This window comes from Microtus ochrogaster, chromosome 15 (genome assembly GCF_000317375.1).
Source record: "Microtus ochrogaster isolate Prairie Vole_2 chromosome 15, MicOch1.0, whole genome shotgun sequence".
NCBI lineage: Eukaryota > Metazoa > Chordata > Mammalia > Rodentia > Cricetidae > Microtus > Microtus ochrogaster.
Window position 1 is genome coordinate 34,986,141 of NC_022017.1, and position 24,546 is coordinate 35,010,686.

Sequence of the window (24,546 nt, forward strand, 5' to 3'; positions counted from 1 at the left end):
TGCTCATGGGGGAGACAGTGGTGATGGTATAATGATAATGGTGAGGGTGACTGATGAAGGTAGTGATGATGATGATGGCAATGATGGTGATGATGGACGTGATGGTGCTGGTGGTGACAGCACCACCCGTTTGGCTGTTTCCTAGGACAGCAGTGATGATCAAGTGTAGTCACAGGTGTGAAGACGGTGTGGCTATTATTCACTGCTGAGGTTCTTAGACTCCAACTGGGTTGACAGGGATGCCTCTCTGAGCTGTGGAATCTTGATGCGTTGTTTTTGAAAGGCATGTGCACACTTTTAGAACTCTGAACTCTAGGTAGGTCTTATACTTCCCCAAACTTACCTGTCCTCCACTCCCTTAGGTCCCCTCTTCCCAGGACCCTCTGCTCACCGAGTCCTCCACTCCCTTAGGTCCCCTCTTCCCAGGACCCTCTGCTCACCGAGTCCTCCACTCCCTTAGGTCCCCTCTTCCCAGGACCCTCTGCTCACCGAGTCCTCCCTTAGGTCCCCTCTTCCCAGGACCCTCTGCTCACCGAGTCCTCCACTCCCTTTGTCTACACATTGCGACACTGGAATCTGTCTCTTTGAGGCTAGGCAGTCTGCACCTACCATGCCCATAAACTGTCTAGTTGCAGCACATTAAATTTCTGCATCAAAAGTATATTTTCTCATTTAATACATACCTAATGACTTTGTGAACTGGTTAAACTAACTTCCTGCTTCTTTTGGGTCATCCTATCAGTCTAGGCTGTTCCTGTGAGAGAAAGACCGGAAAAGCCCTTACAAGTCTCCACCTAGCTCACCCCCACCAGGAGAATGTTTACAGTCTTTAATTCTGAGGCTTGGTTTCCCACTGTGTCCAGAGCTGGCCTTGGTCTCAGTGTCTTTCCCAGTCTGGTGCCAAGTATTAGGCGGCTTCTCTGACGACAGAGCTGTTGGGGACTTTTGTCTTCATCTTCCAAGAAGGACATGCAAGTGTTTTGTTTCATTATCCATTTCTTCCTGACACCAACTCGTGTGTGTGTGTGTGTGTGTGTGTGCGTGTGTGTATGGATGTGTATGTGTGTGAATGTGCAGGTATATATTGTGTGTGCATGTGTGTGTTTCTATATATGTATGTTTGTGTGTGTATGTTTCTGTATGTGTGCATGTATCTGTTTGTGTATGTATGTATGTGTGTTTGCACGTTTATGTATGTATCTGTGTATGTATGTATGTGCACACGTGTGTGCTTGTGCCTTTGCCCATGCAGATGCTTACGGAGGTTAGAGGTTGCTGTTGTGCTGCCATTCTTAATTGATTGCTTCTCTACTTTATATTTTGAGACAGGGTCTTTCACTGAGCTTAGAGCTTGTCATTTTGGGTAGACAGATTGACTACTGAACTCCTGGGGTCCATCCGTCTCTGTCCTCCAATGCTGGGGTTACAGGTGTGCAGTACCACCTGGCTTTTTACATGGGTGCAAGGGATCCGCACTCAGGCCATGCTTGTGCAACACTAGGCTCTCTCCTCAGCACTCAGGTGTATCATGATTAATAAAACCCCAGAGACATATATTGGGGTTCAACCTGAAGGTGAGAAAAGCAAAACAGCCAGCCACTGACTCTTACTTCTACCTCAGTCCGAAATGGCGATCCTGCCTCCTGGAATCCTCAGAATGAGGCTGAGACTGAGAGCTGTCTCCTCTTGGTTTATTTTTTTTTCTTTTTTTTTTTTTTTTTTTTTTCGAGACAGGGTTTATCTGTGAAACTGTCCTGACTGTCCTCCAACTCACTCTGTAGACCAGGCTAGTCTCGAACTCACAGAGATCCACCTGCCTCTGCCTCCCGAGTGCTGGGATTAAAGGCGTGCGCCACCACCGCCCGGCTCCTCTTGGTTTACATTCCTCTGGTGTGCTGGGATTAAAGGCGTGCACCACTACTGCCCAGTTTTATGACAAATTAGTGTGGCTACTAGGACTAAAGGTGTGTGTTACCAGTGCCTGGTCTGTTAAGGCTGACCAGGGCAGCTGTTTTACTCTCCGATCTTCAGGCAAGCTTTATTAAAATAAAAATGAAATATTACTATACTCAGGTGATTTCTTCAATTTAATCTCCTTTTTTTTTAATTTCTAAAGAAACTTGAAAACTCAAGTAAGACTGTAAAGTAGAGAATAGCAGCACTATTCCTCTGTCTGTCCAGGTCTGGTCCCTGACTGTTGGGAGCTCTGGGGATGGGCAGAGCTGAATCCCAGCTACTTCCTTTCACCCTCACAGCAAGCTGAGTTTCTGCTTTGTTTCCTCACAGTGCTTTCTCTGGCTGGCTGCCTGCAGGGTAGCAGCTGCCTCCCAGCTTTCACCTAGGTGTGAAAGCTTTTATGAGAAACTGCAAACTGGCAGCCCTTGGACTGTGTGGACTTTTTTGGTCTGCCCAATTTCATTTATCTGCCTTCCGGGGGATTCCTATCTCAGATCCAGCATTTGGAGTCCTGCTGCCTAGACCTAGAACACAGTTAATGGTAGCAGGTTTCCTATACTTGCCTGCTAACTCCAGGCCTCCTGGACAACCAAATTCCTGGCACTTCCTGGCTGATCATGCATCCAGGGTGGCTTCTGAGGAGGTGGTTGCCTGCATGGAGGTGTCTGTTCTGCAAGGAGTCAGGGTCTCAGTTTTGTTCCTTGGCTGCTGCTGTCCTCTGACACCCTGCTGATATGTGTCTGTATCTCCTGGGCCTGATGAGCCTCACTTCCCCTGACAGGCCAGTTCCTTATCTACAGGGGTTCCAGCCTCCTCCACACACAGCTGCTCTTATGTAGGTGTTTGCATGGAAAGGATACTTTTCTACTTCCTCATTTTTAGACTTGCCCTTGGAGCTGAGCACGGAACCTTTGAACTTCATGGTCCTATAAGCCCACCCTCTTAGACAAGTTACATTCGCTTGCCTGTAACACAGGATAATGTCTTTGTGTCTGTCTTAGTTGCAGGACTCCTCTGTCCAGCTGGCCAGGGTTGCCCATGGCACAGCGGTGCCGTGTTTAAGGAAGACAGCTCATTTCACATAATAGGTTGATTTTGTGTTAATAAATCTTACACATGGTAGAAATGTGACTTCTTACAATGTCTCCATGTCTTCTGACTTACTGATGGGGTGCCAGCGTCTTAAGGAAAGGTAGAGGTGCTTTTGGGCGAGCAGCATCTTGGTAAAGTAGTGTGGCAGGCGTGTGACAGTGCCTGCTACTGTTTATTCAGCTGTCTCTAGTTTTGTCTTGAAGGAGTGGCTTGCAAGAGTGCTGTGTGCAGAGTGAGAAGTGAGATTGTACAGGGGGAGAAGGAGCAGGAGTCAAGCTTTCCTGCGTTCATACCCAGGCTGCCCTGTACTTACTGTGTGCTGGACCTGTGTTGCTTCTATTCAGTTGTGGGAACACTGCTGTGTTCAGGCAGCTCCAACACCGAGAGGCATCTTTTAGTTGGTGTGATAAGAAGCTGGCATGTCTTAGTTTATTTATCTGTGTTTTTGTCTCTTTAGTGACATAGAAAGTGTTAGTACTTTGTAAAATAGATGCCGTCCTACAGTGGAGAAATAGAATAATAAAACTCATTTCAGAGGATTGCTTTGAAGATTAAGAGCACTTAGTGTGAGCCCTGTATGCCACTTGGAGATGGTGAGAGCTTGATGAATTTAAACCTCCTCCTGTCTCCTACATCCTTTTAAAATTTTAGTTCCAGCACGTTTTAATAGTGTCGTGGTGTCTTAGGGTTTCCATTGCTGTGAAGAGATATCATGACCATGGCAACTCTTACAAAGGAAAACATTAATTGGGGCTGGCTTATAGTTTTAGAGATTTAGTCTATTATCTTCATGGTGGCACACAGGCAGACATAGTCCTGGAGAAGGAGCTGAGAGTTCTACGTCTTTATCTGCAGGCAACAGTTGCAACTGGGTGCTACACTGAGCATAGCTTGAGCATAGGAGATCTCAAAGTCCACCTCCACAGTGACACACTTTTCTCCAACAAGACCACACCTCCTCTAACAAGGCCACACCTCCTAATAGTGTCATTCCCCATGACCAAAACAGGGTCATTTTCTTTCAGACCACCACAGATGATAATCATGGTGGTGATGAAAATGATGGTAGTGGTGGTAATGAAAGTGGTGAAGGTGGTGTTGATGCTAGTGCTAATAACAGCAGTGGTGGTGCTCGTGACCATTGTGAAGATGGTGTTGATGATGACAGTAGTGGTTATGGTGATGGTGTTTGTGATGATAGTGACACTGGTGATGATGATGGTGATAGTGGTGGTGACAGTGACAACATGGGACATATTCACAGGAGTGAAGGAAAACATCCTAACCAGATTTTCTTCCCTTAAAGATAAAGGAAGGGTGAGGACTGGAGGGGTAACTCAGTGGTTCTGAGTGCTTGATGCTCCCTGAGAGGGCCTGCTTTCTGTTCCCAGGACCCACGTGGTAGCTCACAACCATCTGTAACTCCGGTTCCAGGGGGATCTGATGCCCTCTTCTCACCTACAAGGGCACTGTATGCAGGTGGTATACATATGTGTGTACATATAGGCGAAACACTCCTCCTACACATGAAGAAAATAAAGGGAGGTGGTATTTTTTTTAATTTATTTATTTATTAAAGATTTCTGTCTCTTCCCCGCCTCCGCCTCCCATTTCCTCCCCCTCCCCCAATCAAGTCCCCCTCCCTCATCAGCCCAAAGAGCAATCAGGGTTCCCTGCCCTGTGGGAAGTCCAAGGACCACCCACCTCCATCCAGGTCTAGTAAGGTGAGCATCCAAACTGCCTAGAATACAAGAGATAGAAGAAAGAATCTCAGATTCTGAGGGAGGTGGTATTTTATGACTGGGGCACTGCCTGCTGTACTAGGGAGGCAAGCGGAAGGGGGTGTGGTATTGCACAAATCTGCACAACGTGAGACTTTGTTCATTATGTTGGACGTGACAGCAGTCTGGCTTTATGTTGCTAAAATATTTCCACTCCTATTTGGGAGCTGCTAGCTTCTATGAATTTAATAACTTAAGGACAAATGAGAAGCAGGAAAACAAAAAAATATAAGGGGCGTTCTTGCCACCTCTTCTCATAAGACAGACAATTCAATAGGGACTTGGCTCTCGTTGTTGAATTCTCTTGCAGTTAAGACAACCAAATAGAAGATAGTTGGATAGTAGAGAGGGTGATTTATGCTAATCAAGGAGCAAAAGTGAGAGATTTTTAATGTACAGTCTTTATATGGAGTGATTTAATAACCTAGCATTGTAGCATTTTGTCTTCTTGTGGTTACTGACAAATGCTTAAGTGTTTTGCAGTCATTAATTCATCTATCTGATGGGTTCTTAATGGATCTCCATTGGTATTATTAGTAAGAGGAAGATGCTGGGCTATTGAGGTTGTGGCTACAGCTCTAGTGGAGGCAGCATGAAATGTACTGGGAAGTGTGGTCTGTGCAGCTCGGAATTTAGAATCTGAATCTCTACACGAATTCTCAGAGATGGATTTTAACACAGATTGTACCTTGGCTGTGCCTCTGTGAGCTGTGTTTCTTCCTACCTACAAGTCTCAACAGTGTGCTTGAAATTAGATGGATTGTGTCACTTCCTTCTGGTCTCTATTGTCTGTTGAGAAATATGCTGTCTCCTAAATGATTTTTTGATAGGAAATACATTATTTTTCCTTTCTTGCTATTTTTTAAACTGTATTTCTTTATTTTTACTTCTCAAATGTTTGATTATATTTCTTGGAGTAAGTTTATTGAAGTTTATCCTGTTTGAGATTTGCTTAGCTTCTCCAGTACATTCATTTATTTTTCTAAAAATTTAGAAGTTCTCAGTTGTCCTTTCTTACCACATTTTTCTCAGTTTCAACATCTTTTCCTCATCCCTGAGCTCTGATGACAGAGTTTTAGCTCTGTTGCTGTGGTCCCTGGGTACCTGCGTGTTACTCACTGTCCTCTCTGGGCCTCTGATGTATCTGATGTATCCTGTTTCTTTATTTTTTTTTTATCATTTCTTTCTTTCTTTTTTTGTATCCTGCTTCTTTGCATCAGCACCACCATCTTTCCTGTTTTTTTTTTTTTTTTTTTTTTTAATCTTATTTTGAGCTCACCATTGAAGGCTTTTGAATGTTATTTTTTGGTAGTAGTTGCTTTAGTTTTCTGTTCTAAACTTTCCAGTTGGTATTTCTTTACTTTGTCTATCAATGAGGAACCCCCCCCCCAGTTCAATTTGCTTTTGAAGACATTTTTTTTTTTTTTATTGTGATGGTTACTTTAGTCCTCATCAAATCATCCTGCTGTCTGTGTCATCTCGATGTCTGTTCATGGCCTTCTGTCCTTCTACATACTTTCCCCCTGCTTCTTGATGAGTCACGGAGAGTGAACAGTGACTGAATCCTGGCTGTCTTAGGTGTGAAATCCTAGGTCTTACATACTCTGCCTTGACTGGCTCCCTTGGCTCTGTTGTAGAGGGTGATACCACTTCCAGTGGAATTGAACTCATCCTTCCTGCTGCTGCATTCGACACTGGGCCGGATCTTAGAGTTTAGGCTCCCCCTGGGCTGAGTGTTGGAGTGCAGACTCCCAATGTGCTGGACGGTGGAGTCTAGACTTCCACTAGGCTAGGTGATGGAGTCCAGACTCCACGTTACCTGCATTGACTCTTGGGAGAACTGGTGGAATTTAGGTCCTTACTGACTCTTACAGCACTCGGTAGGACAGTGGAATCTAGGCTCTTGAGTGCCTCTGCTGCTGTATCAAGGCCAACCAGGACTAGCAGGGCTGACAGATCTCAGTGCTTCTTCTCCTGTAGCACTTAAGTGCAGTGAGGGCTGGCATGTCATTATGGCTGGATGCTTGTGAGAGTTCTGGTTCTCTCTCAACTTTTGTATGTGGGATGGGGCCAGGGCCACTGTTTACTGAGGTATTTGGTTATGGTGGGTAGAGTGCCTGTTTTGCTTGTTTGCACTCGCTTGTCCTTTGGATGGAAAACAGGCTTGGGCTGTTGTTTCCAGATCTATAACCTCTTCAGCTCCAGGCTAGTTGCAGGAGGCAGGACAAAATCCAAAGCGTGTCACTGCTGTGCTGTTTCCCAGGTCCCATGGTTGCGAGCTGGCCTGTTTCAAGTGTGAGTTTCCCTGTGTTTATCTTACCTGCAGTGCTCTGTGCTCTTAGCTAGTCCTAGTGAGAAGAAAGAGTTCATCTACCCCATCCATCTGGGACCCTTGGCTGCAGTGTTTGGAATGGCAGGTGTGCACTGGGCTGCCTCTGGCGAAGGGTGTATGTCTGTGCAGGATGCCCTAACATGGCCACTCCCCATATTCTGACTCCAGCTTCTGCATCTCCTCAGCGTGCCTTGGGCCTCTCACCTGCCATGCTTGTCTTGCTCCCAGCTGGCCTTAAGATTTTTTTTTCATTTTGGTCACTTTAACGTGGATAAAATCAATTTCAGGAGAGTTCGGAGTCCAGGGTATTGGGAAGATGCCAGCAGCTGTCACCCTCTCGTCATGGTGTGGGTTGTCAGAGTCTGGCTTCATTAGGTGGCGAGACTCTTGCTGAGAAGCATGTCAGCCTTGTAGTGCCCTGCAGGAGAGTGTAGGATGTAGAAACTGGCCATGTACTGAGTGTTGCCCCAGGCACATGTGTATGTCTGCCTCCCGAGAGTCCTGAGCTCTGTTCTACTCAGGGTTCACAACCTGAGTTAGATGAAACAAACTCAGCATTCTGGGCCACCTGCCTCCAGCCTTTTGCATGTTGAGTTACAAGGATTTCAGTCCTGCCTATAGATGCAGGAACCCTGACATCCAGTCCTGAGCAGCTTCACAAAATAGCTTACAGTTCCTTTATACCTCATGTTGTGGTGACCCCCCCAACCACAAAATTATTTTGTTGTTACTTCATAGGTGTAATTTTCTATCATTATGATAAGTAGTATAAAATGTCTGATATGCAGGATATCTGATATGTCACCCTTGTGACCCACAGGGGTCATGACACACAGGTTGAGAACCATTAGTGTAGACAGTCACAATCTGAGGCTATTTCTGTAAGGAAGAGTATTGTGAGATTTTAACCAGGGCTCCTGACTCCACTGTCCATGCCAGCGAAAGCCAGTGTCTCTTCTGCCTTTTCCCATGCTGTGTCTAGAGCTGGAGTGGTCATGGGGGCCTTTTAAGGATGGAAAAGGCCTTTACCGATATGAGGTGGACCCTCCCTTAGTCTCTGTCTGACTCTTGTGTCTGATACACAGTAGGTCTGAAGGAGATGTATCAGGCACTCAGTGATTCTATTGACTCTAAATCTGCTTGTGTCTGTTTCACAGTGAACATAAATTCATATTCTTACTTCAGTAGTAAATGACCTCTTTAGGACAGGGGATAGCATAAGAACCGAGACCGCAGATGCCAGAACCCTGTTCTGTTCTAGTTATGCTGAATGGAGTTAAAAGGAACAAAGGAACAACAGCACAAAGTGTTAGATAGTATGCTAGGTGCCAGAATATTCTTCACATTGATTACATCCTGTGACTTCAGCCCATGGCTTCCATAATGCTTCATCATCTCCTGGGACCCCAGACTCAAAATTTACTTCATGGTCATCTTCTGGGAGGTCTGGGACAGAGTCCTCAGAGTCCCCAGGACAGGTAGGCCAGAGGTCCACAGAGGACCTGATTGGCCCTTAGCTTAGAAACGAGGAATTTTTTTTTTCCAGCATCTTAAGGGTTTCCTCTGTAACAGTGCAGAGTAACTGCCTCCAGCCAACAGATAATTCAGGGGAATTGCATGTTCATACTCCAGACTGCTGTGGGTCTCCTTGTGCTGAGCATGTCATTTTCTCTCTGAGTTCTTTTGTTAAGGAGGAGAGCATAGTAATTGGACCCCAGAATGTACCCAAATTATCACATCTTCATCAGAGCCAGCTGACAACATAATTATGACTATATTTCAGGATATAAGATACACTTTTTCATATCTGGCTACTGTAGAAAGAAAAGTGGCTTTCCTATTGCTATTTTGGTGTATTAATAATTCTTAGCATTCAGGGGGTACAGCATTGTACAGCACCCCTTATAATATGCTTTGACACTTTGGTTTTCATGCATGGCTTTACAAACATCTCCAAGAAGTCACTGTCTGTGTTGGAGGCCTGTGTTCCAGGGGGCATGCCCTGTGCCCTGTCCTGGGTGTGTGGGGCAGGCAGTCATTGAAGACACAGATATGTTGGTAGTAGCAAAGCGGAGGCCCTCACCTGCCTGCCCTTTGTCCTTCATTTCCCATCCGTAGTAACGCCCTGCCTGGCGTGTGTTTCTTCTCTGCAGATCTGCATGTCCCTCATGTCCCTTCTTTGCTCCTGACACCCCTTTAGTGGCCTCCTGTATCGTGCCAGCATTTTCTGTTTCCTCATGCAGCTGAGGTTGTTGCTGATTGCTGGTAGAGTAGGGGAACAAACCTACCCCCCCCCCTGTGTTTGGGCCAGATGGAGCTCAGCAGGGCAGGACTTCAGGGCGCGGGTGCAGTTTGTGAGTGAGGGGCTAGTGTCTAGCCATGAGAGCGAAGCCATCATTGCTGGCCCTCTTAGCCCTATCAGTTTCTGTCCTTGCTCTGCTCTTTAACACCTCAGTTTCTGGGAGTTCTCTTCCTGGATCCTTCTAGGATCTGCCCCTTGCTCTCCTGTGACTCTAACTTAGCAGGCCATGCTGAGAAGCCTCTGTCCCTGTCAGACTTTCCTGGTCCAGTTTTCCTCACTGAACCTTGTCTCATGGCCACACTGCCTGGCTGAGTCCACAGTTATGGGGTGGCCCTGGGTCTCAGTGCTTTTTTTTTTTTTTGTCACTTAAATTGCAGGCATAGTCCACTACCCAACAGCTGAACCTGCAGAGGGTACCTGGCAAGCTCATGCTAATTAACAGTTGATGGCTGAGGTAGCTGTCACCCAGGGCTACCAAGGCCCTCTCTAGTGCTGTCATACAAAAAAAAAATATTGTCATATTTATTTAATCTCCACATGATGTTTGCTGTGCCTTTGAACTGAGACCTGAGAAAGGCCTTATAATAACTCTGGGTCCCTAGACATTCTCCTCTGCTAAATGTCATAAGGTTCTCAGTCTCCTGAGAACATCTGTGAAATGATCTTATAATATTAGTCTAGTAGAGGCCTGTGGGAAGTGACACCATTGCAAACTATAAAAAACAGTGGTTCTGTGTTGTCTGTGTCATGGTTGTATGAGGGTACCTCTTGGCAGGCCTGGGCCTAGATTCATCTTTGATTGCCCAGATCAGACCAGGGCTTGTCCATGGCCTGTGGGTGACACATTAGTTAGGCACTGTGTGTTTAAATTTGTTTCTAGTGTGAATGGCTTTAGTCTGTAACACTTTAGCTGTGACTTTGTGGAGCTCAGCTCATGGTTTCTAGCCACACATATCCATGCCTCCTGAGGTGTCTGCGAAGGAAAGATAGTGTGCAGGAGGCTGATGGCAGTGCATACGGCAGTTCTCTCTGTCTGTTTGGTTTTTTATTTTTATATTTATTTATTTGTTTATTTATTGCTCTTTGGAGTAATCACTGTTTATGTGACAGAGAAATAACAATATGTGTTTTTTTTTTCTTACAGAAAATACAGCCATCTTCATGTGTAAATGTTGTAACCTTTTCTCACCAAATCGGTTGGAACTCCTGACCCACGTTTCTGAGAAGCATAGTGAAGAAGGGGTCAATGCAGATGATGTCATCATTCCCCTCAGGCCTCTGAGTACTCCTGAAACCCCCAACCCAAGCAAGGGCGGAGATGGTAAGGACAGCAGGCGTGCTGGGCAGGGACTGGTGATACAGGAACACGCTAGATTACTGTGGGGCCAGCTCTCCTGTTCATGGTGCAGCAGAAACTTAGAAAATTCAACTGGAGCCGCATCATTGTCTGAATGTAGTTCTTGAGAAAGATCAGATCTTTGAATTTCCTACCTAGTAGCTCTGTAGGTGTCCCTCTAATACCTGGTCAATGATGTGTGTGTGTGTGTGTGTGTGTGTATATCTGTGTGTGTGCATACATGTGTATATATGTGTATGTGGATATGTGTGTGTGTATATGTGTATGCATCTGTGTATATATGTATTTGTGTGGATGTGTGTATATATGTATGTGTATATATTCATATATATATGTGTATGTATGGGTGTGTGTATATGAGGAATAAAAACAAGAGTCTGACCTCAGACAACTGTGGGTGAGTTCAGCTTTGGTACCCATCAGCTGAATTATTTAAAGCAAATGAAGTTTCTTTTCTAATCCTTATGTAACTTATCTGAGAAGTGAAGATAAGTATTCCTATCAAGACAGAGAATGTACCTCCTGTACAGATGAGGATGAAGGGAGGTGTTGCTATACACTATCAATTAATCGCTATCTATAGTCTTGGAAATGGTGTCTCCAAAGCCGTATTAAAAACCTAGAGGAAGGTTCAGATTGTGACTCCTGGAGTCACACAGCATCCTTCAGGTTCACCATCAGTGGGTGGAGATACATCTGTCTGCAGCTGCAGTACCCTCTTTCTGAATGAGATCAGCTACAGCAGGTGCCATGGATTAGAGAAGCTATCCAGGCACTGTAATTAGGTCCCCGCAGACGATAAGGAAAAGATAGAGTACAGGAGGAACAGCTGCAAACAAGACGCAGAAAATTCCCCACAAAACCCTTTATATATGATGAGGGACAGCAGCCAGTCTCCTGAGTAGAAGCCCAGGCTGGGTGGTAAATGTCCCATGGAAGGCTTCATTAGCCACTCTCACTATACATTTGCTCCTTCCTGGGAATATTCAGACTGGCATTCAAAACTGTCTGGCTTATTGATCATCTGTCGGACACTGTTAACAAGGGGAGACTCCAGACAAAACCTGTTTGGTTAATAAGTCCCTCTGGCCAAGGCCTAGGGTGCTGGAAGAAGTATGTCTGACAGATGATTAAGTTGTTGAGACGCTGGAAAGTTTTCTTCGTTGCTGTTTGTGTTGCATGGTGAGAAACTAAGAAAATTCAGCACCTGAAGTGGGCAGAGGAGGAGGAGGAATTCTCTCAGGTCACCATTGTTGGCCATCGCTGCTGGTGTGCGCCTGTGCCTGCACCTGTCTCCACCCTCAAAGGCTTTGGGGCAGACTGTCCTCCCTCCCACAGAAAAGCAAGTCAGTGGAAAGGCATCTGTAATCACTTCACAACCTGCAGGGAACTGGGCTGTACTCTGCTTTGAAGAAAAAGGGGAAAGCTTTCATGGGCTCTAGGACACCCTCTCCCCAGCACAGGGAGCCCCAGGCCCCACTTTTTTCCTGCCATGTGAGGACCCCCAGGGAGGGCTACTATGAGAGAGGCCATCTGCAGAAGCACTTTCCAGCTGAGCCTGCTGAGTGAGGCCTCCCAGGAGAGGCTCCAGTTTGGGTTGACTGTTTGGAAACAGAAATGACCTCAGGAAAATGGGCGGTTTCCTTATCCAACTCATCTGACAGACAGGAGTCACTGGGTTAACATGGCCAGCATGTGAGAATTGCTTTTGCAAAGGTTATAGTTCTTTTCCATTAGCGTTGCTTAGGGTGAAATGGAACATGAATCAGACAGGGAACAACTTTGCATTTCTGTTTCTTTTATAAACAAGAAGTAGGGAAATGATAGTAAAGCCCTGTATGCTTACAGGGAGTTCTCTCTGTGTTGGGTGTTTTGTGAGATGTATATTCTGACTTCTTCCCTTCCCCTCCTTACCTAATGAGGTGACCCATCTTTGACCCTCAATCCCTACAACTCTTCCCTCCTGCCTGTCTTTCCTTTTTATCACCTGAAGTCTAGCCCCTGGGGAGCCAGCACTTGACAGGCAAAGGTCACCCTTCTGCCTGGGAAGTTGGCTCCCCAAAGATGGCTGTGTCCCACTCGCTCACGCCTGCATATTCCTTGGCCTTACTCAGCTTGGGTTGACCTGGAAGGACTTGGTGCTAGCCATGTGTTGGTTTAGAACCCTTCCTCTGGGCTCTAGAACGCCACTCTGAGTCAGATCAGTCCTCCTGTCTGTGTGTTCACTGTGTCTGTGATGCTTTCTCTCATTTATCCCTAGGATGGCTTTAGGCCATTCCTCTCTGTGGCCAGTGCCCCAGCTGGTACACAGCAAATCCTCTTCCCCAAGTGCTAGATGATTGTTACCATTTGAAGTGGCCATCTTCTATTTTCTTGATGTTGGCTTTGCTGCCTTCCCTGTCTCGTAGAGGATCAGCTCCATCCCACCTGACTCTTCTCAGGAAACATCACTAGGAACCAACAGAATAGAAATTAAAATGATACAGAATTGAATTTTTTTAATTGTCAAATTGGTGAAAGCTCTTAAGCATATAATAGTATTTTTGGCTGATGTGAGGATGGAAAGAGTGGAAGCTTCTAGATCCTGGTAGAATGTGACTGGGCAAACTGTTTCAGAGGGCATACTGACAGAACCTTTTAAAATTCTAAATGAGCACCCCTGCTTCTCTGCCCAAGCAGAGCCTGCACAAACACACAGTATAAAACATTCATGCTGCATTGTCCATAAGTTGGAGAGAAGAGATAGGCTGTCCAGAAAAGTTAAGTGAATTAGATATATTTTCCGTAGAAGGAAATACCACACAGACATGAAAAGAACGAGGAGAAATGCTAATAACAAATGCTTGAAGTTTGCAAAACTGAGCATGCGTGAGCTTTTCTCTGTGCCTTTATATTCACTTTAGTGTTTCCCGTGCTTTTGTCCCTTTCTATACATTTCAAGTTTTTTATGACCTATTTTTCAGTCTGCCAATTCTATTTATACCTGCACTTTTTGAGATAAAACTGACATAAAATTTCACCATATTAGCAGCTTTGGAGCATAAATTTCCATGGTTTTAAGTGTGGTCAAAATGCGGTGCACTCTAACAATTACTTAATTCTGGAACATTCTCATCACTGTGAAGCAAAACTAAACCAGCACTTGTACCCTCTAAGCAATCATATTTTCCTTCCCTCTTATGCCCTGGAGCTCCCTGACTGACCTCGTGTCCCTGTGGATGGCCATGCTCTGTATGTTTCATAGATACAGGAGTCATAAAGCATGGCCTTCTGTATTTGGCTCCTTTTACTTCTGTGCTTTTTCCATGATTTATCCATGTGGTAGTATGTGCCAGTTCATTTCTTTTCATGGATCAAATGCATTTCAGAGCATGGATCTACTATACTTTGTCAGTTTATTCATTGCTAATGGACATTTAGCTTGTTTCCACTTTGTGGCTACTGTGATTAAAGCTTCTATGAACATTAATGTTCAGGTTTGCACATAAATACATGTTTTTATTTCTTTTGAGTATATACCTAGGAATGGAATGGCTGGGTTATGTAATTCTGTGTTTAAACTTTGTGTGTGTGTGTGTGTGTGTGTGTGTGTGTTTCTGTGTGTGCATGCAGAGGCCACAGCAAGATGTTATTTTTTCCTCCCCCACTCTCTGTTTTATTGTTTTGAGACAGGCCTCTCATTGTGAGCTCAGCATTTTGGTTAGGCTGGCTGGCTGGCCAAACTCTCAGGATCCACCTTCTCCACCTTCTATTACATATGTAGTGCAGTGAAAGATTAGCAGTAGTAACATTAGACAGAACAATTAAGACGATGGTCTCTACTAAAATTGCCAGCATGGCTTATCTTATATTTTGGGGTCATTCTTAAGTAAAATAAAGATTGCTTAAACATAAGCACTCTAATACCTGAAGTAGCTGCTCTCATGACCAAGATGACCATGGGATGGCTAACAGTAGGTAGTGTGTACAGTGTGTGTACGCTCAGCAAACTGATGATGCCTGGAGATTTCACTATGCTGTGGGTTTGTTTCATTCTGGAATTGCTCATTTGATATGTTTGGATCAGAGTTGGTTGTGAATAATGGTGATAATAAAAAGTGAAACTTTTTATGCCGAGGAAGGTCAGCAGCACAGGCAAACACTCTCACCACTGAGCTGCTATTCTGTGGCATTCTCGTATATGTATATATCTAGATATAGAATTTACTTCTGACTTCAGTTCTTCTCTAGTACATTTTGTCCTTTTGTATTTAATAGAAGATTAATTGCTTGTATAGTTTAATTTTAAAAACTATTTCCTAAGACTTTAATTAAAACCAGGTTCTTCCAATGAGAGAATGTCTTCCTGAGTCTTTCTTTAGGAGCCCCATGTTCTCTTTCCGTAGGCCCATATTTCTATGTGGCATGGCAGCCAAGCCATCAAGCCATAGGCCACACCTGAGATGGGTCACCTATCCTGCCAGGCAGGCTCTCACTAACCTAACAAAAGGCCATGATGTTTTGCTTCTTTCTTTGTAATTTGGAGGATGCCTTATAGAGATGCCGATTCAAGCCTAGTGACAGCTAGCTTACAGAGCAGACAGGTAGTTGTGGACTTGAGGAAAAGTCATTCACCTGGTTCTAGGAGACAGAATGCTAATGTATTTCCCCAAAGTTAAGTTTTTGTATAATGGCTGTTTGGAGAATAAATGAACAGGAATTCTTCAGGATGTGAACTCAGGACTTCATGAGGGACCACTGAGAATCTCCCTCCCGATAAAGCTATGTGAGTCGTGTCTTTATTTCCGTGCTTCCACGCCAGTCCAGAGAGATAGTTTATGTTGGGATCTGGTCAAGAGAAATAATTGAGAGTCTGGGCTAGCACCGGACCCCGACATCTTTCTCCCCGTGAAAGTCTATAAAATCTGATGCTTGTCCAGGCTTAGTTTCTCTCTGATGGCTTCCACTCAGGTTTGTTTAACCTTCACACTTCATTTTAACTGGAAAGATACTTGAAATAGTTTAATTAAAATTCTAACTGCGTAGTAATTGATTTATTGTCTTTCTCTACCTTTATACGTGAAGGTTCCTAAATACTTTCGTTTATTTTGATAGCCTTTAATCTTCTTTGCTCACAGAGGTCTGGTCTGCAGAATGACCTTTCACTTTCTTCCTTTTACAGCTCAAGTCTCTAGCTGTGATTCAAGCTGTGATCAAAACAAAAATTGCCAAGTAGATCAAGTTCATTCTCTTTGGTGTGTGTGCGTGGGCACATGAATGTGACATATGGTTTGGTGTGTGTGTGTGTGTGTGTTGGTACTTGTGTACATGGAAAGTTAGGTACTTGTGTTTGTTTTTTTTTTTTTTTTTTTTTTCCCCAAGACTGGGTTTCTCTGTAGCTTTGGATCCTGCCCTGGAACTAGCTTTTGTATACCAGACTGTCCTTGAACTCACAGATCTGCCAGCCTCTGCCTCCCGAGTGCTGGGATTAAAGACATGTGCCACCACCGCTCGGCCACTGTGCTCATTTCATGATGAGGAACTTACGGGTTTGGGGTGTATTGTTTTCTCCCCCTTGGTAGATCCCTCTGTAGGATCTCCTTCCCTTTCCTTTTCATCTCTCCTTTCTTTTCCACTTCCGTATCCACTTCCCATTGACCACGGGTCTGCTCTGTGCCTGGTTGCTATGTTAGGTGCTGAGAGGTCCTAGGTGCCATGCCCGTTAGCTTTTCCTCGCTGGTGGATGATAAGTACTCATGAGCTTTTGGGGTACTCAAGTGGGGATCATGTGCTCTGGGTTGAGGGTAAAAAGACGGCTTCCTAGGGAAGTTGATGTCAGAAACTTTAGACCTGTTTTGTTGTCTCTTCTGGACATTTTCAACAGATAAGGCCATTTTGATGTATGAGTGATTTGCTCTAACATGGTTGTGAAATTCCCTGACTAAGACAGTTCTGTTCACATCTCACCTTTGCCACCTACTAATTCTGTGACCTTGGGTCATTTTTCATTTTAACTAATTGTTGCAAGTATCAATGTTCTTTTTTTTTTCGAAATCCATGAATTTTTATCTATTTTGTCATATATGTGTACAAGAGTGATTGTATGTATATCTATCTGTACACCACATGTGTGCTGGTATGAACAGAAACCAGAAAAGGACATCAGATTCCCTGGAACTAGAGTCAGAAGTTGTTGTGAGCCCCACCCCATGTGGGTGCTAGGAAACAAACTGTAAGAAGTTGCGAATGAATACTCTTAGCCACCGATCCATCTCTCCACCCTGTCTCAGTGTTCTTGACTGTGTAATTGGGATGGGGCTGATGAAGTACCTGGCGATTAAATGAAGGCTCGCCTGTGAGGTGCTCAGCATGCTGCCTTCGGTGTTCATGCCTCGGCATCATTAGCTTCACTGCCATTTCCACAGTATGGCTGATAAACCTGCAGGGAGAAAAAGAGCTCTGGCCTTTAGCCTCTGGTGCCTCAGCTGTGCTGTAGAACAGGGCACAGTCTTTCCCCACAGAGGGGTATGACAATAAATAATTCATTGTCTCCCCTATTGCTTCCTGGGCTTTGGAAATAAATGTCAGGAAGATTGACTGTCGGGGGTCCTCCATTGTTAGTCTTTCCAGATTTCCCAAGATCTGGAGCCACTGTGACTAGAGACCAAGCTGCTATGTAAGAGCACTGGGAGGCTGGTTATCCAAGGTGCAGCCATGATAAAAATCAGTGTGACCTTAATTCTACATTGGTCTCTTGGTGTGTGAGCTATTTTAAAACAACGAAATCAAGGAAGAACATTCATTGAGTGAGGGTGAACAGGAATGCACACACATCTAGGAGTCACATAATCTTGACGATGGCCTGGTTGGGAAGGCAGGAATTTCTTCAGCAGGATTTCATATCTCGGAATGTTTGGGCGGAGGTGTAATGACAGACAGTTGCCATCCTGCCAGTCGTCCTTGAGTGCACTGCCGCTGTCACAGTGGCCACCTTTGTAACAGGGGCTCTGTAAAGTGGAGACTATGCTATGCTTATAAACCTGAGGTGTAGGGAGGTTTGAATCCAGGGCTGTCCTACTCAAAGGCATTTTCTCTGCTGTGCACGCTGGGTCCATCCAGATGTTTACAGCTGAGCATCATTAGCTGGCCCTGAGGGGCTTTAGCAGTAAAGTCTTTGGTGGAGAATAAGGACACCCACAGTCCAGCTGTGCATGCTCAGCAAATGGTTCTGGAAAAAGTGCCAAGCCTTGGAAACCTCTGGGTCTTTTGTTTGTTTCCTACAGAGTGAATTATGTTTGGTACACACATCTCACTAAGTTCTTATAACAGTAAAATGAGATAATAACTGGGAAAGAGCCCCCAAACTTTAGTGATGTACAAAGAAAAGGCTTACATTATTAACTTTTGTTTTTTTGGGCTTTTTTCTTTTCTTTTGGTTGAATGTAAAAACCTCCCGCGATTCTCTCTGTTCTTTGTCAGGGTTTTTGGCCTTGGATCTACAAGGGTGATTTTGTGGCAGAGAGGGTTGGTTGGCTTCCAGGGCTCTGAAGCACCATGGCTCTGCCCCTTTCTTTTGTTGTGAACTTAAAGCATAAGACACAGCGCGTTCTCCAAAAGCCTCTTTTGCTATCTTCACCCAGTGATCATTTTTTTTTTTTCCTGTACCTGCTTCCTCCTCTCCAGTTCTGTTTAAGATCCAGGGAGACCCAGGGATTAAAAGGCAGCTCAGGTATCAGGGTTTATATTAGGAGGAGAGGAAAAAGACATACGAAGTGATGGTTGAGCGCACATCCCTTGTGTGTGTGTGTGTGTGTGTGTGTGTGTGTGTGTGTGTGTGACACCAGTCAAATGAGGACATGGCTAGTCCTGCCTCAGTTGCTGTCGGCAGCATCAAGGAGGTGGTGCTAAGCTTTGAGCTGGACCACATTCTAGGATTTATTTGAGTCTGACCTGCAGGGAGGAAATGGACATAGCAAGGGAGAGAAGGCAGGATACATGTGCATGTTCAGGAAACTTGAGCAGCTACACTGGACAGTGGAGGGGGAAGCAGAAGAGAGAATGGAGGTTTGTTGCTCTCTCCCTTTCTCCCTCTTTGTCTCCCTCCTCCTTTGTGTGTTTGTGTGTGTGTTTGGACCATGTGCAAAAGGGCACATGGAAAAGCGTTGTGTTACTTTTCCTAGGGAGACATGAACAGAGAGAGAAATGATTTCATCCAGGTCTGTCTTGGTGAACTTGTGAGTTCAGTGGACTTCCTTAAGGGAACACAGAAGAAGGATTACTTATAGGAACATAGGACCTCAAAACAGCTGCTTCACCAAAGAAGTCCCGCATTGCACAGCTGACAACATCCTTACAGTTGCATAGATGGAGCCTACCCTTCCACTAACTGCCTATCTTCTGTGTGCTCTAGCACCTCCTGAGACCTGTGCATCTGGGAGGCTGGAGTAGGATGGAGGGGCCAGAATCTTAGGGTTGCTTGTCCTTGCCAGCCTTCCTTCTGTGGTGACTGTAGCAGCCTTGATCTTAGGAGGGTTGGCATACTATGACTCGTCAAGCTGCTCCACTCCTGAGAAGACAAAGGATACATCACGCTTGGTGCACAGTGTTCCCCAATATCCTGCCTGAGGATTGTGGGACAGATTTATCCAGAACAATGGAACATTCCAGAGCCAGGAAATGGTAAGGAGACAAGGGTTAGTGACAGGAAAAACCTGGAGCAGAAGGCTTGCACAGACTTGAGTGGACACAATCGCTTGAGACTGGAAAGGCTGCTTACTATACAGACTTGAGGACAAATGGCCAGAGCTCAGTGACAGACTGAGCTAAGGGGTTCATGGAGGAGCAGAGGAGGCGCCTAGCCAGGCCTATCCTGATGTTTTGACTTGAGGCTGTGTGGTTTTCCTCCCAGCCCCAGAATTTCTTCATGAAATGTGGGTAGTTGACAGCACCAACTTGTTTTCAGAACTTAAATTATTCCAAGCTCATTTATGAATATTTCATCTTTTGCTAACTAATTGGTTCCGAGGATCTGAATTATGGATGCAGAGGATGGAAGATTAGTTTTGTCGCTGTTGTGTTGGAAGCTTTCAGGGCTGATTTTCTTTCTTTCTTAACCACTAGATTCCACACTGGTCATTAGTTCGTCGGGCTTTGTGGGGTCAGGACACTGGGTTAGGTGCTAAGGGATAATGTAAGGCATAACCAGGGCTGTAGAGAGCCCCCAGTTTGCTGGCAGAGGGACTCACAGCCAGTTTGTCGTGCTGCTCACTGTGCTGTGCTCCCATTGTGTGTCATGAGCACTGCCAGCCCAGCACACCGTGTCTCTGGACAAAGCACCGGACACCCGTTACACTGGGTTTCCTGGCCCTCCAGCTGAGGGCACAGTTCTCTACAAGACACAAGTCATAAGCTTTTTTTGGGGGGGGGGGGGGGGGAGACGGGTGGAAGGGTCTCAAGACCATCCTCTTTGAATGGCTAGCTGAAGTTTGGGGGATTGTTGTGGTCTTCCTCCGGCTCAGTAATTTGCTAGAGGAACTTACAGAACTCAGCAAAGTCCTACACGTAGGACTGTAGGTGGTACTAGGGTGGCTCTCAGTAGAGCTTTGGGCTTCCCGTTTAGTGCTGGATGTCAACACTTCCCACCCTCATGCACGATGAGATCAAGACTCACGTAGGAAGTCTCTCACGCTATCACCGCTCACAGCTGTTGCTGGGGGCTGGAAAGCCTACTGCTCATGTGTGATCTCCGTTCTCCTAGGTCTTCCAGTCTCTTTCCCTCTGGTCCCTCCGAAGGTCAGAGGTGCTGTGTTGTATTGCGAAGTTCCCATTATGTGCCACCTAGGCCAAAGCCCTCAGGCACACATACATCTATCAGAAAGGACGTAAGGGCCTGGAGGTCACCCAGGGCAAGGATCAGACCTCTCTGTCGGTTAAACTCATCTTGACTACACAGCTGTTTGCTCAGAGCATTCAGAGAGCAGCTTCTGTCTGCTCACCAGGCTAGTGCTGGGCCATAGACTTCAGTCAGCTGCTGGGTGCTGGCTGTGCCGCTCAGCTGAGGGGTGTGAGGAGTGTTCTATAGGTTCTGTTAACCTTGCTTCCTGGATGTTAATTGCTGTTATGTCAGGTTGCATGTGTTGTTGTAAAGAATAATAATAGGGAGTTTCAAGACTTTGACGCAAAGGCTTTGCTCTTACTCCATTACTGGATTCCTTCCTTGAACCTGCAGTGCCCAGCCACTGGTCCTCCTGGGACACAGCCTTTGTCCTTGGTGGTATCCAGTTCTGACAAAGGGATCAAAGGCCTGCAGTTTGTTGGCTGCTTTGTCTGGTCCCTTAGTGTGTTTTACCCACCCCCAATGCCCTAGTGAGATGGAGTGCAGTCTGTAGTTGTGCTGGCTACCTAGGCCAGAGAAGGCTATGGACTAGATCCTCAGGCAGTGCTGACCTGTGCTTAGCATTATAGCTCTGCAGAGGTTCTGTCACACAGGGAGATTTCTTGTTCCATTTTAGTGCCCAGTGTCCCTGAATGCTTGGGGACCCTGGATTGAGGTGGGTTGTGGCCAGAGGACATAGATATGCTGCTCTGCCCTGCTGACTGTGTTCCCATCTCCCTGCCTTGTGGGCTTGGGTGACCCCCTTGTTTAAAGGGTGCCACTGTGCTAGCGTTGAGCAGAGTCACTGGTGTTTCCCTGTGCAAGCCTCAGCTCTTTAGACAGCAGGAAGAGTCTTGTCCATTCTACAGTCAAGCCATCACCTAACATGGCACCAAGCCCTAGGACCCCTCTACTCAATCCTGAAAAGTTGTTCAGTGCCAGCTCTAGCATTGGGGTGTCGCCAAGCTGGGGCCATACCCCTGCTTGGAGTGTCTCCAAGGCTTATCACATTTATAAAACTATATCAGTCCCAGTTCACATGACTGTATGTGCAGTTCTGTCCACTGCTCCTGCTTCCTGCTTAATTCCACCTTCATTCTAGAGGCCAGTATTTTCATGATGAGCACTAATGGACCGGAATGCTGTTGTAAAAATGTAGTTTGGAACTCACTCTGAAGCAGTTCTGATCATACTATTTAAAAATTCCTAGGTCAGTAGGCAGCTTGAAGAATGTTATTATCTTTTGCCCTGTAATTTGTGGCTTTACATTATCATACTTTCCCCCTCCTTTTTACCAGGACAGTTTGAGTCTTTGACATAATCAGATTACTTGCATAATAGGAATGTGGTGCTCTCATCAGTCCCTGAAAACCATTCGCAAAGGGGTCTTGAAGCACTTTCTGAGGACTGGGTTTAAGTGGAAGTGAGGATTAATAAGGGCAGGATTTGTGTACTGCCAGCCATCCTCATAACATGAACTTGTGCGCCCTTCCAGCTTTATTGAAGACTGTGTGTAGAGGTTCTGACCGGCTGGTAGTCTTGAAGCAGGATATTGCAAAATCGATTACCATTAGCATCAGCATTAAAGATATTTGCAGCTGGTAATTTGGGGAACCACTTCAGACGTTTCGTTTTTAATAAAACACAGACCTTGACCACACTTACACAAAGAGGTTGAGTAACGGTCCTGCTCTGCTCCTCATGTGACTGCCCCCTGCCCTGTTGTTTCTTTTGCAGAGTTTTTGGTTATGAAGAGAAAGAGGGGCAGGCCCAAGGGTTCCACGAAGAAGGCCAGCACTGAAGAGGAGATGGTAGAGAGCCTAGTGAGCCCCAGTGAGGACGGTCCCCTGGCTCCAGAGGAAGGGAGTGGCCTGGCCCCTAGCACCTTGGAGTGTAGCAAGTGCTGCCGGAAGTTCTCCAACACCCGCCAGCTGCGCAAGCACATCTGCATCATCGTGCTCAATCTGGGTGAGGAGGAAGGAGTTGCAGGTTAGTGCTGTATGTCAGGTTCTTATCAAGAGCAGTAACCGCCAATACCTGCTTTTAGGCTGGTTGCTTGGAAGTAGTGTGTGCCTGCGCAGGTCTCTCCATCTGGTTCATAATGGTCGTTTACTGTTCCTGAGAATAGTCCCTGAGGTGAAGATGTCACGCAGTAGGCGAGACCTGCAGCATGCTGGTCAGAGGTGCTTGGAGAGGAACTGTGGAGATTATGGCAGTGGGAAAACTCTTATCTCCACCTTGGGGCGTTCATGTGTCAGGAGAACAGGGAGCTTTTGGAAGCAAACTGTTGAGGGCAGTCATCGAGAGCAGTCATCCTAATATGAACACAGGGGACCTGGACAGTGCTCAAGCGTGAGGTGGGGGACATTTAAGTGGATGGATGGAGTCAAGGGTGGCAGGCTGAGTGGTCACTGGTGACCGAGGACCGTGGTGGGCATTCTTGAAGAAAAGCCATCATGTACTTCCTCTGGCTGGGTTCCTGGCTGGGCTGCAGCACTGAAGCCCTCGAGTGGGGCCGAGGGTGATCGCAAGCATGGCATGAAGTGGCCACAGCATGGCAAACTCACAGATAACCTTCTTTCTCTCTTCGAGGCACACCCAGATGAGGGAGTTCTTGAAGGGCTGGCTGCACTGTGCCAAGTGTGCTTGCTGTGTGGGAGCCCAGCATGTGGTCAGGGTTTGAATCTGCTCCAGCCTTGCTGGCCTGCTTTAACTCCAGTTTCTTCATCAGTAACACAGGAAGAAAACCTGCTAGTTTTGTGTGAGCACTCTGAGTGTTAAGTGAGACAGGGCTTCTCCAGAGCTTGGCGTAGCACTTGCCGTATCAGAAGACGCAGTATTCATAAGCTCCTCTGTTAACTGTTACATCCATGTGGCTACGGAACCTTTGTCATCCTGGCTGTTCTGAGGACAGCACGCTTGACACTGAAAAGGGAAGACACTTGCCTGGTGTCTGTTGGGTAACAAGAGGACCTGACCTTTGACCCCAGGCCATCCTCTGACCCGCTGTTCTTAATTTGTTTACTGTAAATGTTTCCCAGTGATGAAGCAGGATGCCTGGTATGCAAAATCCCGGCACAGATTGGATGGATTATTAAGTAATTCATCAATTTATACTTAACGAGCGTCCAGGTGGGCGGCTGAGGCTCATTGCCAGCATCTGTGGCAGCTGATTAAGACATCTCTCCAATCTCCTAAAGAGCGCTAACCGTGGTCATGTGACCCTTGCCACTTTGTGTGGTAACAGAATCCTGACATGGCAGTGGGCTGACAGCGATCCCACAGTGTGAGCAGTGTGCTTGGTAGGGGTCTGTGTTGTGTCTCAGCTGGAACCCAAAGTCATTTTGGAAAATTGAAGATAGGTTTTAGAGAGCAGTTGCTTAGGATCAGGTCGTATTATCTCCAAACCTGAAACTCAGACGGCCCTGGCTCTGTAGCTCATTGATGTGGGTTATGGGCGTTACTGTTCTCTCTCTGTGTCTCTGCTTTTCTGTCCACTGTCTCTTACATACCACATGCAGATACATACAGACACATACAGACACATGTGCATACACCCACCCCTCCTCTCTTCTGGCATCCTCCTTGATTCTTGTTGCATCTTAAGAGCCCTGACCACTAAGGCAGCCTTTCTGATTTCTACCTGGTCATCTGCAGACTGGTTCTCTGCCATTAAGTGTTGGTTGCTATGCTTCCACAGCCCTGTCCTGTCCTGGCTGACTGAGATGCCAGGACCTTTCTGAAGATGCCTGGTATTTGGGACTTCAGCTCTTTTGTGGTACTGAACTTTCCTTCCTGCCTCCCAGGTCTAGGTCTAATTTTGGGGCAAAGTAATAAGTTCTCATCTAGCTGGCATAGAATCTATCTCTTCTT

At 45.9% G+C, this 24,546-nt stretch overlaps 1 protein-coding gene across 1 annotated transcript in view; it reads left to right on the forward strand.

Annotated features, from left to right (window-relative positions):
• Zfat (zinc finger and AT-hook domain containing) overlaps positions 1-24,546 on the forward strand; it is a 159,543-nt gene that overhangs the window by 20,723 nt on the left and 114,274 nt on the right. Inside the window, exons 2-3 of the mRNA XM_013348950.2 lie at positions 10,608-10,784; positions 22,411-22,662. Of these exons, the coding sequence (XP_013204404.2) occupies positions 10,608-10,784; positions 22,411-22,662 (429 nt within the window). The remainder of the gene's footprint in view (positions 1-10,607; positions 10,785-22,410; positions 22,663-24,546) is intronic.